This window comes from Lupinus angustifolius, unplaced genomic scaffold (genome assembly GCF_001865875.1).
Source record: "Lupinus angustifolius cultivar Tanjil unplaced genomic scaffold, LupAngTanjil_v1.0 Scaffold_146_2, whole genome shotgun sequence".
NCBI lineage: Eukaryota > Viridiplantae > Streptophyta > Magnoliopsida > Fabales > Fabaceae > Lupinus > Lupinus angustifolius.
In genome coordinates, this window is record NW_017725682.1 from 3689 (window position 1) to 22611 (window position 18923).

An 18923-nucleotide genomic window follows, 5' to 3' on the forward strand; every position below is an offset into this window, starting at 1 on the left:
ACTGATACTTTGTCATATCCTTGTTAATATTGCATAAAAATATCTGCTATATCTCTACTTGTTTGTTGGTAAATAACTATACAAGAAGCTGATCTGATAATTATATTTCTGTCTCGTATTAATCGATTAAGCTCACTAATTAATCGATCGAGCACCACTTTAACCATTATCTGCCATGATATGATAGTATAATGAATCCTTTATATAAAAATGTTGTCAAAGACGGATGGAAGTAGAAAATAGCAAGCAGGCAATATTTGCAATATTTATCCATACAGCACTTGAAGCATCTCATGTTTCAAACACCATCCAGTCTGACACTGCAAGACAATGAAACCTCACATTTGCAACTTACCCCTTCGATATCTTGTTTGCTCTTGTACCCCTGCAGTATTTGGTAATATCACATTTGAAACCTAAGCTGAGGGCATGAAGACTACACGACCAAAAAGGACCATTCTATACTAAGAATTATTCAAAGGATTACAGCAAAACTACAAAGAAAAAAACAAAACATAATAGGTTGTCCCATTACAACCCTGACATCCAATATTAAGGAGGAAATTTTCCACAACTGTAAAACTAAAATACCAAACAGGAACTCTTCATTCCCTTAGTTAAATCATGATCAGCATGTGTCCATGGAAAATAATAAAAAGTATTGGTGAATATGGGGAAATCCTTAGCCAGTACCCAAGCACATTCCGGGGCCAAACACAGTTTTTAACATCAGTTTGACTTCTGTAGATTTACATCATTGCAGTAAACCAGCCTCCTTAAGAGCACCTTTATAGTCTTCAACACTGTTTTCCCGCACCTGCATCCCAGACATTAGGAAAACTATGTTGGTTAAGATGCATACCTTCATATTAAAACGAGAATACCAAGACAATAAAATTTTCAAATTCATCATTTTGCATGATACTGCATGGAGTATCAAAAACCAAGCACCATTATCATACCTCAGCTACATGGGTGCCAAAATGGTTCTCAATCTTTGACATAAGCCTTTCATCTTTTTCACCACATATCAGGTTAAATACAGCCCCTGTAGAATCAAATTAAACAAATGGAAATCAACTTTACTATTTTTCGCTGTTCCTGAAAATATCATGCATGGCTAAAATATTTTGAATTTCGAAAGGTTGGTATCAAAGAATAATAAAATGACAAAAAAATGAAGTTGAAAGTTAACCGTACCACTTCTTTTGAAGGGTTGATATAAATAATAAATAAAGCAATAAATAGTTATTTGTAAAATTTAAATGACAGAAAACAAATGTTAGTTGCGGAAATGTAAATGACTGAAAGTAAAAGTTAGCAGTTAGATCACTCATTATAACTGTGTATTTTTCCTTTTCTCAAAGATACAACTTATGAATTAAATTGTACTTTGATTCAAGGTTTCTTTCTTTGTCCACAAATAAAATTTATAAGTTAACACTTTACTATTTTACATTCGCATCCTTTTCAAGATTCAGTTGTAGTATAGTATAAGGTTATGTCGAACCACAAAGAATTCTCTAATAAAATATTATTATAAACATATTATATTACTAATAATGTTTAAACATCTTTTTGGTTGATTTTGTTTAAAAAATATTGACAAGTAAACTTAAATATAAAACAACTTATTATGCACAAATTCTTAACGAAGAAATTGGTTTGGAAATATGGATTTGTTTCTACAATTAATTGATTTTGAAAACATTACAAGTTATGTGTTATATCTTTGGTTAATTCCATACATCATTTCTAAATCCTTCATCTAGTGTCCTAGAATGATAAGATGATTTTCAAACTTTATGAAATACACTAAATAATAGTTAAGTGTCACTCGTCGGAGCAGGTTGTCGCACCCTACTTCAGGCTCCATTAACATTATTTAGCCTTGAACATAAGTTGTTTAAAATAGATGCTTGATATGGCAAGTGAACTAAGGTGTAGGTTATACTTTTTAGTTCACTTGTCAATACTTTAAGAAGAAGCATTTTGGATCTTTAAATCAAGTTTTAGGTGATCAAGCTAAAACTGCATTAAGAACTTCATAAAGAATCAAAAAAACTTAACCCAAAAATAATAACTTGAATGCATTGATTTCAAAAGATGATAAATTAAAGAGAAGAAATTATACCATAATCCAAGTCAATTTGTAGGAGCATGAACCATCTATCCATGGATGAGATGCTTTTGGTCCCAAATGAGATTACAAAATTATGATTTTGCATCTCATTTGCATCTCCTTTCTCCTCTTGAATTAAGAAAGAAAAACTACAAACTACACTTACCTACACTACTTTGCAGTGGAAATTCTCCAAGAAAATTACAAGAAGAAGAGAAGAATTCGGTTCAAGTGTATGAATGAGGAGTGGATGTTAGAATGACAAATGGAATGTGTTTCTACCTTTGAGGTGCATCCTTTTTATAGGCCTTCCTATACACTGCTGCTTGTTTCCACTGCCAAGCTGTTGACCAAATCCTTCAGCATGGGTTTGGTCACTTGGCTAAGCAACTTAGTTACCTACTTGAGCTTACTCATCAAAGCTATGATGGGCTTATCAATTTCGTGTGAATTGTAGTTGTTAACACCCTATTTTATCTAGTCTATATTCATAAAATAAGAAAGGTGCAAAAAAATTTAAAACAACATAAAAATTGAAATGTGTATTTTTACATCTTGGGACCAATTCTATTTCTTTTGATTGTTAGCCTCTTAGCAAATAGTTAGATAACCTTTTATTACGAGTGATCTTGATTAAGACAAAATTGATAAAAACAAGTTAACAAAAATTGTAAAAAAAATATTTAGTTAAACGTTACACTACAAATTGCAATGTTTTTTTAATTATAAATCAAAAGTTACTAATTATTCATAACTCGTTATTTCAAGGATGTCCGTGAGATGTTTTTTGGCAATAACATTCACTATCAGCAATTGAGTAGTCATTTATGGTTACACTTCAAAACTACTTCCACTTTCATTATCTAATGTCCAATTAAGGTTTCTTTACCTAAAAGCCATAAAACATTATGCTTCAAAAGGGTTAACCGATATAATTATTATGAGAGGCTCTTCCTTCCCCTATGCTATAGTCAGGTTGCAGTTTTATAAGGATGTTTCAAAATATGAATCATACAGTTTTTAAGTAAAAGAGTAGGGAAAAAGAGAATATAACATAATTAATTTATCCTATTTCGATTATCAATCCACTGAAATTTATATATAATTCACCCCTTCTGATTTTGGGAGATTTTGTTGTACTAAGAAGAAATCAAATGTTTATACAAATTACTTCTTCCACCAAGATTTCTCTAGGACCTAGCTTCTAATGGTTCCTCACCACTTCTAAATAAGTATACCTAAAGAGACCTCTTCTTGGATCTTGACCACATTCTAGGATTTCTCCTAAATTTCTCTCCTCCAACTAGGTGATGTCGCACACCCCAAAGACACAAATTTACAAATCGACCGTAAAAACGTGTATAAAGTTTCTTGCATCTACAATGTGCTAATTATACACTAATATTCTCAACAAAACTACCCTTTGAGAAATCTCACAACCTCATAGATGAATATGAATGATTACAATTCACTCAAGATAAAATCTTTGAAATCACTCAATGTTTGAAAATAAACTCTTTCAAAGATTCACAAAAGTCTTTCTTTTCACGTGAAAGTTTATTTCACTCTTTTCAGAAAATCACTCCTGAAAAAGTGTATCAATCTTGTATCAAGTTTTTGTATCACTTGTAAAATTCTTGTTCTTTTGCCTATGAGAAAAGATGATAAAATGCCATTCGGTTTCAAATTATTTTCTGTTGGTGATAATTGATTAAATAACTACTTAATCGATTAACGTTGCTTTAAAAGTCCAAGATTCCAAAAACAGAAAGTAACTTAATTGATTAATCATGTCCTTAATCGATTAACGAGTTTCTCATTTGCAAATACTTAATCGATTAACCAATATCTTAATCAATTAACGTTTTTTTCTGAAAAGACTTAGTTAATTTTCGATGAACCTCTAACATGAATGGTTAATGCATGGTGTATGATTTTGAAATTGATATAAGTATTAATGCATCAGAATCATGTATGCATGTTAAATACACCTAAATCATGTTATGTATCAATATCTCATATACACTATGTTCATATTCTAATTATGTGAGATTTATCATAAGGTTCACTCAACTTAGATTCTACCTATTCAAAACATCCTAGGACCTAAAAATAAAAAGATTATTGTAGCCTTGATGATCCTTTCTTGAAGCTTGAATATGAGTCTTTATGTTGTTCTAGCTAGTTGATTTGTCCTTGTCCATCAAAATCATGTTTTGTCTAACTTAGACTCTAACTATTCAAATTGAATATAAGTATTAAGTTTTGTCTTCATCAAAATCATTTTGTTGCATGCTTGCATTCACATGAAGCACTTATGAGTTTCAATTTGTTTGCTCATCTATTTATGGTTTATTTTTTCTGATAATAATAATAATAGTATTTTTCCTTTTATGGACAAACAATATATCTTGTAATACATTTTGAGTCTCCAATTGATGCAAATATATATATATATATATATATATATATATTCATGAGTGGTCTGGTTCGTACAATAACCTTTATAGTTAAATAAGGTGAACTCAATTATGTCTTTATGTTCGATCATTGAAATGTACCAAAAATGTAACCTAACTTTTACATCCCTAACAAGCATACAAGTTCGTATTTTTGATAAGATACTTGAAGTAGCTTATGAACTTATAAGATAATGGCTTTTGTCATTTTACACGTGTTAGTTAACTTATCAATCGATTTCATCTAGTTTTTTTGCTCCTAACTTAGAAATCTTCAACTAACTTATAAGGATAACAAACCTTGATGAGTGCGAGTAAGAGCAATTGCTCCAAAACACATCCTTATCTTTTAAATGTGAAAAATTATGCGGCACTGTAAAAAAACCAAATCAGTTGCTCCAAACTCATTGAGATGACATGTCCTATAGTTTTGGAGAAAAGCCTCGTTATATGGACGACTCTCACAACTCATGATGTAAGCCTCATGTGTGAAATAACCAAAAATAATATAAAGAGTTGAATTTTTTTTCCCAAGTATAAAATAAACTTTAAAACCTTTTTGGTAAAGATAACAATTTTGATCATAAAACAGTTCCAACAATTGACTCTTTTGTTCTCATAAGAATTTTTAGATAGCTATTTCATCATATAGAAGAAGATTTTGAAGGATGCTTGAAAAAAGAACTTGCTTGTAGCATAGAATCAAACTCCTCAAATTAAAAATCAGTTTTATAAACATAGTTTGAAAGGAGCTTAGAGATAGAGAATTGAAATATATATTTATATTGATCCACCCAAAATTGTAGGTTGTGTTCAGTTTTTTGTGAACACCAATATTTCACTATAATCTAACATTAATTACATTAATAAGTACTCTTTGTACAACTAGCTTCTCCAGACTCTACAACTTTAGGAATGTTTACACAACTAGCATCTCCACACCTAACACTAAACAATGGTTTGCGTTAAAAGAAGATTTATGATTTTAAAAGTCTTTTAATCACACTCAACAAGTAAAATAAATATGAAAGAGAAAGACTACAAATTAAATAAAAGATGATTGAGCACACATGTTCAATATATCTTGGAGCTATTAAATACAATAAGATCATAATATTTGAAATAAATGTGAGCATTAAACGATATTCAAATTACTTGTGTATTCCCGAATGTTCTTAAGTTCTTTAAATATTCAGGCTAATTATAGATGAAACAATTAATACATTTGTTATTGTTATAGTTTAAGTTATGGCAAAGCTTATTCTTGATATTAATATTCGTTGAAGCTTTGTCTTCTCTTCAACTTGATTATCTCTTGTATTTCTATAACGCCATTAATGATTCATAATCATTTTGAAATGAATATTTAATACTTCATGATTATTGAAACATTCTAGTGGGAGAGAATGCGGTAGACTTAAAAATTGGGGACCAATAGACTTCATTTTGCCAAATCACATGATTCAAATGAATTTTCTCTAATGAACAATTCTTTCTGATTTTTCCCCCCAAATCACATCTATATATATATATATATATGTTTTTTTATTCTTTCTTAGTTCAACTAAATTGACTATATCATTTTTCTCAGATTGACGACTTGAATTCGTCATATTAAAGATGTATTTTTAAAAGAAGCGGTCATGCTCAGAAATGTTGATTAATTTGCAAAAATGTCTTGTCTATAAAAGAGTCTTGAATTTAGATAGGTCTTGAATAGATATAGGTCACAAACACAAGCAGGTCTTGAATAGATATAGGCCACAAACACAAGCAGGTCTTGAACACAATATTTGTCAACTCGAATATGTTATAGATTTTGTTTGATTAACTACATACTTAAAGTAGAAGATTAGATCATTCAGCCTGTTAAACATATTCTTACCACAAAAATGCTTCATTAATGTACCTCAACCACCCAACTATCTAATTTGAATTTAATAGTGGGCATGCCAAAGCGACAAGTATCACATAAAAAGCGATGTACTTCTTGACCACCCACGTGTCTTGTGTCATAACGACAATAATGAAGGCTACCCACATGGCATAACCATATGAATTCACAAGAAATGAACGATACCACACAATTCAGTAGAATTTGTTGAATATTTAAAAATGGTTTCTGCCTTGAACACTGAACTCAAAGAAAATTTGATCATGGACGGATGGACTCACCATATACCCAGTTTAAATCACCTTCCAAAAAGGCATCATCAGAACGATATACCTATATTTAAATTAGCCAAGCTAAACAACTTCAAATCAACTGTCATGCCCGACAATGGCCATACCACCAGATTAGGCACAATTTTTCCATTCCAAGTGTGAGTCTAACTACCAAACATACATGATTATGTTCTCAAAAATATTGACCAGGTTTGTCCAAAAGAGCTTCAAGTCTTCTGACACACTCTACAATAGCCAAGCCACTAGACTTGGGGCAACTGTTTCATCCTAGTGTTAAGACTAGTAAGAGGCTAACGATCATGCAACCAAGATCTATTTCTCACAACTTTTGATCATGCTTAGGTACACAAGATCTAACTTTTATGATAGTTAATCATGCCTGGACGACCGACATAGCTTAGAGAAATGACCACAAAAACAACACATGTAGCATCTACTACGCCAAAGAACCATCCTACATGCCAAAGGGATAGGCACCACACTTGACAATCAGCATGTTCACATTGCCCACATCATAAGGATAGTCCAAATTTACATCTTGTCTCTCTATGGTTGCTGAAAGGATGAGACTATGTAATCCACAATGATAATACCCCTCCTTGGAATGTAAGCCACAACATTTGGTATAAATAGGTGAACCGACCGATAAGGTATTATCTTTATCTCTCTCTAAGTATACTCTTATAAATACTAACTTATATATCAAAATGGACTCTCAAGTACTCACTCAAGGTGGTACAAGATTGACAACTACTTGGTTTAACGAAGCAAGTTGACTCCGACAACTCTCCAAGGTTGATTATTGCCCAGATCAAGCAATGCAACTTAGATTTGACAAACCCCTCTTCGACATAGAAGAACAATATAATTCTTAACTCTACAACAACATTCATATTTTTAATTGACCGCTAAACAAAGTTGATGAATATACAAAATCTTTTGGGACATATATCCAAATAAGAATGGTTCCTCACTTAAGTTGCACACTAACTTGTAAATAAAATAATATATAAATTAAAGGAAAGAGAAAAAAAATCCTAATTCAACGGTGACATTGGGTAATCAAAAATCTGTAGTAAATAATCATGCTTTCTAATAAAAATTGTTTAGTTTTATGCCTAAGAATATTTTTGAAATCTTTTAAGGCATTGGGCATTTTGTCTATGATTATAGCTACATAAAATTGTTCATCTAAGTTCATACCTTTAGAGATAAACTCATATGCAATTTTCTGAAGTTCATGAGATTGTTCTTCCAGTGATTTATCATATGTCATCGGGTGTTGAGGTAGTGCTTGACAATATACTTCTTCGTTCCAACTTTCTTAATATCATACTTCTCCTATATAGCATTCCAAACCTACTTAGTAGGTTTGTTCGCGATATAATAGTCGTATGGGTCGTCATACAGCCCATTGAGGGTAAACTTCTTATAAAAAGATCACTTGCCTCCTAAGCGGCAAGTCCTTATTTTCTTTTTTCAGTTCCTCTTCAGTTGATGTCTAAACAACATCTGGTCTTTCAAAGCTCGAAAATATGTGAATTTCTTTATGACGAGGAAGAACATCATCTTCAACTTCCATCTTTTAAAATGATTACTCAAAGATGAATGTCTTGTTCATGTCAAGTCTAGCAGACACATCATTAATAGACATGATGGAAGAAACAAAACTTCTTCAATTTGTTACTCCTCTAGATTATAATGATGTTATTGTTGGGTTGAGTTAAAGAATAACTCACTCTCCTTAAAATTTTTGCAACATTACCCTCAATTTTACAAGTAGTTGTTACTGATTATGTTGTCCTCATGTTAATTACACTTAGGGATGACAAAAAAACTCGTATCCGTGGGTAAAACCCATACAGGTACGGGTACGGGTCACAAACGGATACCTGTAGGTATTATAAACGAGTTTTTAAAAATACCCGTAGTACATACGGGTGGGTATAGGTATTATGGTACCCGTGCCCGCGGGTACCTGTTATTTATATGATTAAATATTATATTTAATTAAAATAAAAAGTATATTATTCTAACTTTCATTATATTATGTATATTTTTTCTTTTTACTTTGTTTACATATTTTATTGAGTTTGGTGGTGAAACACCCTACAAATATTATTACATGCGTAGAAACACACATGTTTTACAAATAAAATATATACTTTTTGTTAAGGAAATGAGAACAAAAAATCATACAAATAGAAAACACCAATAAATTTAGCATTTTTGCCAAATATTCAATGAAAAGGTACAAAAAATAACTAAGTTTCATTTCATTTGAAACATAATAGAAGTAAAAAATTAAAAATTCATTTATAATATAGGAAACTCGCGGGTACACGTTGTACTCACAGTACCCAGACATACCCGCAAAAACCTACACACGGGTACCCGCAAATAGCTGCATACGGGCAGGTATGAGTAATGTTCTCCTATTTTGAAATAAGTAGTGGGTAGCTACTACCCGTGCCCGCCCGTGCCCGTTGCCATCCCTAATTACACTACAAATTTAAAGGTATTTATGTTATATTGTTTTCTACTTCACAATTTAAATTTCTCAAAGTTAACACCTTCATTTTAATGTTATTGTTGTTTTTTGCTTCTTTGTATTAGGATATATTCCAAACTAGTTATCCACTTTTCATTTTCTACATCTTTGTATTCCGTAACCTAGTTGCCAACAACAATAAACAAGTGGGCGGAGACAAAGGAAGATGGTGGAAACGTTTGAGAAGTTACACTTTCTATCCTAACACAAAGCACAATAAAATCCAAAGTTAAATATAGAACGCCTATTGACATCCATGATTAACGATATCAAGGTCTAAGAGTAATCTAATTTATCAATCATCTAATTTTCCACTTATCTAATTTTCACTTGTTTAAGAATTAGTCATCCATTATTTCTTTTAAGAATTTACTATTGTTATTGCAACATAATTGAACAATTTTATTTATTTACGTTTCTTATTAATTAATTATGATTGTACAAAATAAATTATTCGTAATTATAATTAGTTAATGAAATATACGAAATTAAAAATAAATAAATTTCCCATGAATAGGATGAAAATGGTTTTTGTTAGGTTTGGATGGTGCACTACCTGGATTCGACCAATTACTTCATTTTTGGACCCAGATCGGTCATAGATTTGCATGGATACCTGTTGTGTCTGTTACCAATGGGTTATTGGGTGTCCAGTAGATATGCGAGTACGTAGTAATTAAAAATACTAAAAATAATTGTGAGTAATTTATGTAGTCATGTCTATATTTCCTACAATCTTAAATGTTATTTGGGCAAAAAAGAAAAGAATTATATCATAATTTAAACACAATTTAAATTGACTATTAAATCCAACTCATTTTACTCCAACAAACATAAAAAACAAGTTTTCAACATTAGGATGAAAAACTTAGTTACTAAGCACAATTTAATCAATATAACATTACATCACATAAATGAATAACAATATAACATCATTACTTAATGAAATAGTATTGTAAGAATTATATCTCATATAATGGTTTAATAGTTAAAGAAATAGTTAAATCATGTTGACTAACTTATGAAAAAAAACATCATTTTATTATGATATTATTTGTATTTGAATAATTAAATAAAATCAAATAAATATTATGTTAAGTGAGATGACTATTGGTATAATGTCATCTGACATGAATGGTTATGTGAAATGACTTAACCATTTGAAAGCCAATTTCTTGAAAGAATATGTGATGGAGGCACTTATCATGCCCTATAAATTAAGAATGTGCTTCTGACTCTACCCAACTAAAAAGTGCATTATATCTATCACTAATGTACTATTAAGAAATGTGTTAAAAGGAGAAACCAACATTCTATATATATAGATATCAAAGTTACATGTAGACAATATTCATTCTTGTAAGACTTTATCTTCAAAGTAAATCCATGATAACGATACACTTCCTTTTATTTACCTTTATGAAAATATAAAGTTCTAGATCTTCGCATTAGAATGTTTATCAAATTTTTTATATGCATATAAACTAATGTAAGTTTACAAATATCACTATTTACAATATAATAATCATATTTATCAATTATGTGATATTACAATTATGGATTAACATGATATTATGGTTATGTATATAGATTTAAGACTGGATAACAAGTCTAAATATCACTGAGTTAAGATTATCTCATTATCAATATCTAGACTCATTTCACAACAAGTCTCAATGGCCATCGAGAATAAAAATATCAATCTATACCCAAACTTTAAATCATAGTTATCCCTACCATGACACGTCCATAACTTTAATTTATTTGTTTTTTATAATCCATTATCCCTTTCAATTCTATGTGTTCACTTGTCTCCGACATCCAAATCTCTCTATCTTATCACAAATTCTTTAGACCATCACGTCACGGTACCGTAAATTACAATAGACAGATGCTTGAGACTTGTTACATAGATGTCACCAACAAGCAGCATCTCAAGATTTACGTGTCACACCTCTAAAGCATGCATGCCAGCTGTCCCTTCACCCACTGCTACTTTATTTTATGTACCCACGTGTCACCGACCAATCACAACATTGTACTTAGTAATCAGTATTCCACTGTTACTATATAATACCAAGTTCACTTCATTCCTTCACAATTCAAACCCACTTATATATCCATAACTAAGTGAAAACCAAGTTCTAAAGACACAACATTTCTTCTTTCTTCCCCTCATCAAATTGCATTAGATTGAAATCAATCAATGGCGTCAACAAAGCAACAATCCAAGGAAGCCGAGGCAGCAGCTAAGGTTGCTGCAAAAGATCTTGAGGAAGTTAATAGAACAAGAGATCATGATTTGGGTTCTGTTGACAAGCAACAACAAGATCAGCAAAAACCTGGTGTCATTGGTTCCGTGCTGAGAGCGGTGCAAGGCACATATGAAAATGCAAAGGAAGCTGTGGTTGGTAAAGGTGACCACCCTGTTGAGCCAAACACTACTAGGACGGAGGTAGTGTATGTTACTAATGATGATGATTTAGGAACAGGTGAAGTTAGAGATATATCAGCAGATAAGTCTCGTGGGGTATATGATTCTGCAACCGGAAAGGCTAAGGAATACAAGGATTACACAGCTGAGAAATTAAAAGAGGCTAGTGACAAAGCTGGTTCAAAGGTTGGAGAGTACACGGATTATGCAACTCAAAAGGCAAAGGAGGCTAAAGACACAACAGCGAACAAAGCTGGGGAATACAAGGACTACACAGCTGAGAAGGCAAAGGAGGCGAAAGACGTGACGAAGAATAAGGCTGGGGAATACAAGGATTACACCGCGGAGAAGGCCAAGGAGGGAACAAATTACACGGCCGAGAAAGCGAAAGAAGGGAAGGACACTACGGTGGGGAAGCTTGGGGAGTTGAAGGACTCTGCTGCTGGAGTAGTGAAAAGGACAATAGATTACTTGGGTGGTAAGAAAGATGAAACTGTGAATAAGACTGCAGAGACATGGGACGCGACTAAGGAGAAGACTGCTGATGCAGCTGAGGCGGCTAAGAATAAGACTGCAGAGACATGGGACGCGACTAAGGATAAGACTGCTAATGCAGCCGAGGCAGCTAGGCAGAAGGCTTCGGAGACAGCTGAGGCTGCTAAGAATAAGACTGCAGAGACATGGGATGCGGCAAAGAATAAGAGTGCTGGTGCTGCTGAGGCGGCAAAGAATAAAACTGCTGATGCTGCTGAGGCTGCCAAACAGAGAGCATGGGAGGCTAAGGAGGCGGCAAAGAATAAGAGTGCTGATGCAGCTGAGGCGGCAAAGAATAAGAGTGCTGATGCAGCTGAAGCAGCTAAGGATAAGACTTCTGAGACTACGGAGGCAGCCAAACAGAGAGCGTGGGAGGCTAAGGAAGCAGCTAAGAATAAGACTTCTGAGACTACGGAGGCAGCCAAACAGAGAGCGTGGGAGGCTAAGGAAGCAGCTAAAAATAAGACTTCTGAGACTACAGAGGCAGCCAAACAGAGAGCATGGGAGGCTAAGGAAGCAGCTAAGAATAAAGCTTCTGAGACCACAGAGGCAGCAAAGGTATGAAGTTTCATTTCTTTAATCTTCTTCAAGTGAAGATCCTCTATCCTATATTATTCTCTCCTCAAAGAATCAATGTTTACTTGCAAATAAAAAGTGACACTTCATTCTAATTAATATATTAATATTAACATGTGTAGATTTAAGTGGGTGAGAAGGATAAAGGAATTGGGGATAATGATTTGTATTTATTGACTCGGACTCTAATTAAAACATCGTTAGGAAAATTATGGATGAAGAATAACTCTCAACTCTCTCTCAAACCCTAGCCAAATGGCTAGGTACTAATGAAAATATGCTATTAAATTACAAAATTAAATATTAACTTTTTTTTGTTGTTTCATTCTTTGAGACAAAATTTGAAATATAATTTTAGATTTGTAGAGCCCTTTAATTTTTTTTAAATAGTTGCATTTATATTTGTACATCATGAATCTGAACTATTAAACGATTAAGTGTTTTTTAAATAGGTACATAACTTGCTTCGGACTGATGCAGTGTTACATTTAAAAAATGTTAAGCAAATAATAGAACTATCTATCTATATACGTTGGTTAGTTTGTGGATTGATTAATTAGTTAATGATAACTAATGGGTTTGCTTATTTTTTATGACAAAATATCTTGATATTTGAGAAAAATTACGAGGTAATTGTGCGTATGGATGAATGCAGGAAACTGTGGGTGGAAATGATGAAGAAACAAGGAGGAAAATGGAAGGACTAAATATTGGAGGGAAAGAATACATCGATGGACGTGCAGTGGCGCGTGGAGGAGACAAGGTGACAATCAAAGTCGAAGAGAATCGACCTGCAGCGGTGGCTGAAACGCTGAAAGCTGCAGATCAGATGACGGGTCAAACTTTCAACGATGTTGGACGCTTGGATGATGAAATGGAAGATGAAATTGTTACTACTCGTTTGGATCGCCGTACATGAAGCACGTAACAAAGAGTTATATTATAATATAGTGTTACTATGATATATTAAGCAATAATAATGTTTGTTAATTTCTGTTTCCTCTTTGGATTGTTATTTACATGTTGTGGTACTTTTGTTGAGTTTATCTTGCACTATATATCCACTTTATCTTTGTTTGTTCAGTGTGTATATGATAAGGGAAATAAACTCTTTTTTTAGAAAAACATTATAAGTGCCGGGTGGTCTAGCACCTTTCATTATAAATAATCAGTGGTGAAGAAAACTTTTTTTATTTAAAAAAAATATTAAAACAAAAATTAATATTAGTTCATAATAAATGTAGATATAAAAACTATGATATAAATGATCCTGTTCTTGGTGACATACAAGTTCTCTCACCTTTTCTTTGCTCTTGTTATCAAACTATCGCGAGAAATAGTTTAACTTATATGTTAAAATAAAATTATATCATTCACATGATTATATCATTAAGATATAATAATTGAATAATGTCAGATAATGTAAAATCTCTTATATATATATTAATAATGTATAAATTTAATATATTAAACTCTAATTAAATGGAAATAGTAGATAAAGGAGATGAAGGACAATTTAGGAATTATATATATTGTTGACAATTTAATGATGATAACATTTCCCGTAAGAAAAAAAAACACAATCAAAATGTGAGGTGGCTCCAGGACTTCAGGTGGAATGGAATGGAACCGGTGAAATTTTTGGGTGAATCTGAACTGTTCTTCCTTCTTAGACTCTTTTTTCTATTTTCTTTCTCTTGTTCTACTACTGTTATGACTAATTTTGTTCTAAACTTAGAACCCCATTCCACTTTTCTTCATTGAATTGACAATAAAATAGTGTTATATCCATTTCATGGCAGTATTGGCTTTGTGATATTTGTGTTTATTGTTCTATTTGATTATCTTATTACGTTGATGCTTTCATTCATCTCACACTCACAATAAATTATTAGAAATCAAAAAGCAAAAGAAAGAAGTGTAATTCATTGACTGAATAAGTTTTCTGATACTAATAATGATATTCTCTCACCCTTTTTGGGTAAGGAACTAATCACTTCTAGAGTAAATGATTGTCTATTTCAACAAGTGTCGCACTCTCAAGAATTGAATTATTGACATTTTGATAATAACGATGATCAAATAAAGTCTTACATCACTAGATCAATACATTGCTAGTGACCAAATAAGTTGATTGAATCAATTGATCTTGAATTAGTCACAAAGAAATTAATCTAACATATTATATAAAAATTATAATATATTTAACTCTACCAAACTTCTAATTAACTAATTTATTTTACAGATATTTATCATAGAAATTGAATTTGTAATGTTGCTTGTTATGCAAAAAATAAGTGGACTTAAAATAATTACTAGCATAATACAATATTAACTCAAAATACCAAAGTATATTTCAACACTCCCTCAAGTTGGAAAGTGAATGTTGACAACTCCTAGCTGGACAAAAGATGATTGAATGGAGAAATCTCCAAAATACATGCAGAACTTCATTATCTTATAATATGAGATATTGTATAATCTTTACATCATATTCTGTAAAGAAGATCTTGTTCCTAACAATGGCTAGATCTAAAGAATATACCAACATCAATAAAAGAATAAAGGGGATTGAAAAAATCAAGACTTAGAAGCATGTACATAAAGAGAACAAGATTATATAGTTTTTAAGTTAGGTACTATTGATCCTAAGTCTTTTTACTAAAGTAATATTCAAATATTCTTATGAGTGTTTTTCAAAAGTTTTGAAAAAGTTAACTTGGTTGAAAACAATTTTTCAAAAATTGAGTAATAAGTTACTCGAAACTGAGTAATAGGTTATTAGGATAGAGTAATCAGTTACCCAAATTGAGTAATATGTTACCAAGCAAAAATAATGTAAAGTAAACGATACTCAATCAAGTAACTGATTACTCATTGGACAGAAGATTAGCATAACTGATTATACCATGTAAGTACTCACCTACTCATAGTTCAAAAGAAAAAGTCTCATTTCCTTTAAAATTCAAAAAGTAAAGAAATGTGTGAAGAAGATCTTGCACCTGACTTTGACACAATTTTGATGAAGACACCAACATCACATAAAAGAAGAAAATGAAAAATACTTATGAAGACAACTTCAAGAACTTAGAATCTAAGTTTTTAGGTACTTCTATCCTTATACTCTAAATATACAATTAGTAGTAATGCTCAAAAATATTTTAAAAAGAAAATTGATAAACGCAAGTATAAATGAAAATAATTTTCAAAATACTATGTAACATGTTACTAGATCTAAGTAACAAGTTACTGTGACTAAGTATTAGGTTACCAGAACTAAGTAACAGGTTTCATGAGTGAGAAACAAGTTATCTACAAAAAATTGGTCAGGGTAATTGATTACACTTTTTGAGTAACCGATTACACAACACGATAAACAATTAATTTGTTGGACAGAACAATTATGTAATCGATTATACCTTTTGAGTAATCTATTACAAGCTATGAAAATCAATTACTCAGTTTGACAAAATGTTTGAGTAATCGATTACTGTTGAAAGCTTTTTTTTCCGATGCTTTTTGTTAAGGCAAGTTTCTAATTTATTTATTTAGTTACTGTTTATTCTTCGCTCGCCATCTCTTTTTTTGTTGGAATAAATTCTAACGCCGGTATAATGGTTTCAAGAATATTCCATTTAATCAAAAACTTAGCTTTATTGAATTATTTACAACTTCATATCATCTCGGCTTTGTTGGAATAAATTCCAACGTCGGTTTACTAGTATGAATTTAAAAAATTAACACAAGTGATAATGATTGATATTTATTTACATTTTCCTTTATTAACCGAACTACTTTCTTAAGGAAAGTTGGTAGAGAATAAATAAATAAAACAATAAATGGTTAATTGCAGAATTTAAATGACAGAAAATAAATGTTAGTTATAAAAATGTAAATGAGTGAAAATAAAAGTTAGTAGTTAGATCACTCATTATGACTGTATATTTTTCCTTTTCATAAAAATAAAATCTATGAATTAAATTGCACTTTGATTCAAGGTTTCTTTCTTTGTAAACAAATAAAATTGATAAGTTATCACTTTACTATTTTACATTTGCATCTCTTTCAAGATTCAATTGTAGTATAGTATATGGTTATGTTGAACCAAATTGAATTGCATTAATACAAGAAAATCATATAGACATATTATAGCAAATATAATGATTAAACATTTTTAATGATATTTGTGTTATGTTTCATAAAAAGTAACAAGGAAACATAAACTAATATTCACAAATTCTTAAGGAGAAAATGGGTTTGAAATATAGAATTATTTTTAGACTCAAATGATTTTGAAAAACATTAAAAAGTTATGTGTTATACTTTCGGTTAATCCCACACATCATTTCTAAATCCTTCATCTAGTGTCCTTGTATGATAAGATGATTTTCAAACTTTATGTAATACATTAAATAATAGTTAAGTGCCACTCGTCGGAGTAGGTTGTCACACCCTACTTCAGGCTCCATTAACATCATTTAGCCTTGAACATAAGTTGCTTAAAATAGATACTTGATGTGGCAAGTGAACTAATGTGTAGGTTATACTTTTTAGTTCACTTGTTGTCGCGACCCGATTTTCGGTTGGAAGACCGGCTCTACGACTTGGGAGGAGGCGAACTCGATTTCTACCTCTTCCGATTGATTTGGAGTCGCCACTACGTTTTTTGCGGTTAAAACGTAGAAAACTCTTAGTTGCCCGATTTGGATAAAAATGGTCATTGAAAGAATGGTATCTCTAGAGGTGCGGTGGTTCGAGGTTCGGGTCATGGTGGTTTAATGGATTCACGATGAAAGAATGGTATCTCTAGAGGTAGTGCTTTATGGTGGTTCGGTAATCTATACTCGCGGTGGCTCGTGGTGGTTTGCGATGGCTTTCCGATTCGAGGCTTCCCTTCTCACGATGCAACAAGATGAGTCTCTGTCCAAGAGGGCACACGATGCCCCTGAGACCCATTACATCACTTCACATGCTTGATTAGGTTTTGGGACCTATCCCTCAATCATGGAATCACAGATCCGCGGGAAATCGGTAAGGGACCAAATCCCTCATATTGACATTTACGTTTCTTTTATTGCATGCTATTCTTGATTGATGAGATGCATATAAAAAACGTATACGGGTTGATGTTAATCTGGAAATGAATTGTATTATTTTGGTTTAAGGTCACTGCGATGCATTGCTTGCTTCCATTATTATCGCTTTAACGATCTACCTCATTTTTTGTTTAATCGCATTCTGATTTAATTACACAAACCTATGTGCATTATTAAAATGATGATGTACAGTCTTGTTTGATTACTATTTTAGTTTCGAACTATTGATAATTAGCTGTAACATGTCAGACAAACGTAACCCAGGAGGCAGGGACAAATGGTTAGACAAGAGGTTCCGTAAGGACACATGGGCAGGTCACTTTAATATTTGGGTGTGCCAATAGTGTCGCATAAGACTATTACAACCAAGAGGAGACATTATACCCTAAAATATATGTTGTATGCTGATTTTTTAAGTGTAGGAACAGTAAAAAATAATGACATTAACACACCAATCCATGAAAATTATGAAGTCCGAATATGGATTTTAATACTAACCTTAGGTAGCAATTCGATTTGGCTGAATCGTTTTACCGTATTATCTCTGAACTATCCCTCTGATTCTGCTGAGCAACGTCTCCGTGTGTATCTATTCCTGAATTTGTGTGATGCACGTGTTATATGATTTCTGCCTACTTCAGCATATTACGTATTCTCTGAGTTGTTATGTGTATATGCAGGGATTGCTCTCTAGTTGTTATATGGTGTGTATGGTTGTGGTATGCTGATTTCACAATATATGTGTGATATGTATGTGTTCTCCCCTGTGACTGTGTATGATAGCTTGTTCTCTCTGATTGTTCCTTTTTTTTTGGCCCCCTCTCCCCTGATTATTTCTGCCCTTTTATAATGCTTTAGGTTTCTATGTGAAAACCTCTTGGGTTGCTCCTTAAGATTCAGTAACGTACATGGCTTTTTGCTCTCTGTTTTACTGCATTAAGGTTTCTCATGAATGCTGCCATTT

At 32.1% G+C, this 18923-nt stretch overlaps 1 protein-coding gene and 1 long non-coding RNA gene across 4 annotated transcripts; one reads left to right on the forward strand and one right to left on the reverse strand.

The window, feature by feature from the left end:
- Positions 1 to 437: 437 nt before the first annotated feature.
- Positions 438 to 1131, reverse strand: LOC109340171. The gene is made up of 2 exons (XR_002106759.1): positions 963 to 1131; positions 438 to 817 (listed from the first exon to the last, which is right to left on the reverse strand). It is a non-coding gene; the product is annotated as an uncharacterized LOC109340171 (long non-coding RNA).
- A 10280-nt stretch (positions 1132 to 11411) lies between these two features.
- On the forward strand, positions 11412 to 13936 carry LOC109340172 (embryonic protein DC-8-like). Of its 3 annotated transcripts, none has more exons than XM_019577760.1 (3): positions 11412 to 12038; positions 12105 to 12845; positions 13519 to 13936. In XM_019577760.1, exons 1-3 carry the CDS (start codon positions 11526 to 11528, stop codon positions 13780 to 13782), a joined length of 1518 nt encoding a protein of 505 aa, XP_019433305.1. In that variant the 5' UTR covers positions 11412 to 11525; the 3' UTR covers positions 13783 to 13936. The 3 variants fall into 3 exon arrangements, with proteins under 3 accessions (XP_019433305.1, XP_019433306.1, XP_019433304.1); XM_019577761.1 differs by having other exon boundaries at positions 11412 to 11996; positions 12096 to 12845; XM_019577759.1 differs by having other exon boundaries at positions 11412 to 12845.
- The last annotated feature ends 4987 nt before the right edge of the window (positions 13937 to 18923 follow it).

Bases quoted from the DNA above. Each gene is read 5' to 3' on its own strand.
- LOC109340172 (XM_019577759.1), top strand. From the start codon at position 11,526: ATGGCGTCAACAAAGCAACAATCCAAGGAAGCCGAGGCAGCAGCTAAG. The intron at 12,846-13,518 runs GTATGAAGTTTC...GGATGAATGCAG, and splicing joins AGACCACAGAGGCAGCAAAG to GAAACTGTGGGTGGAAATGA.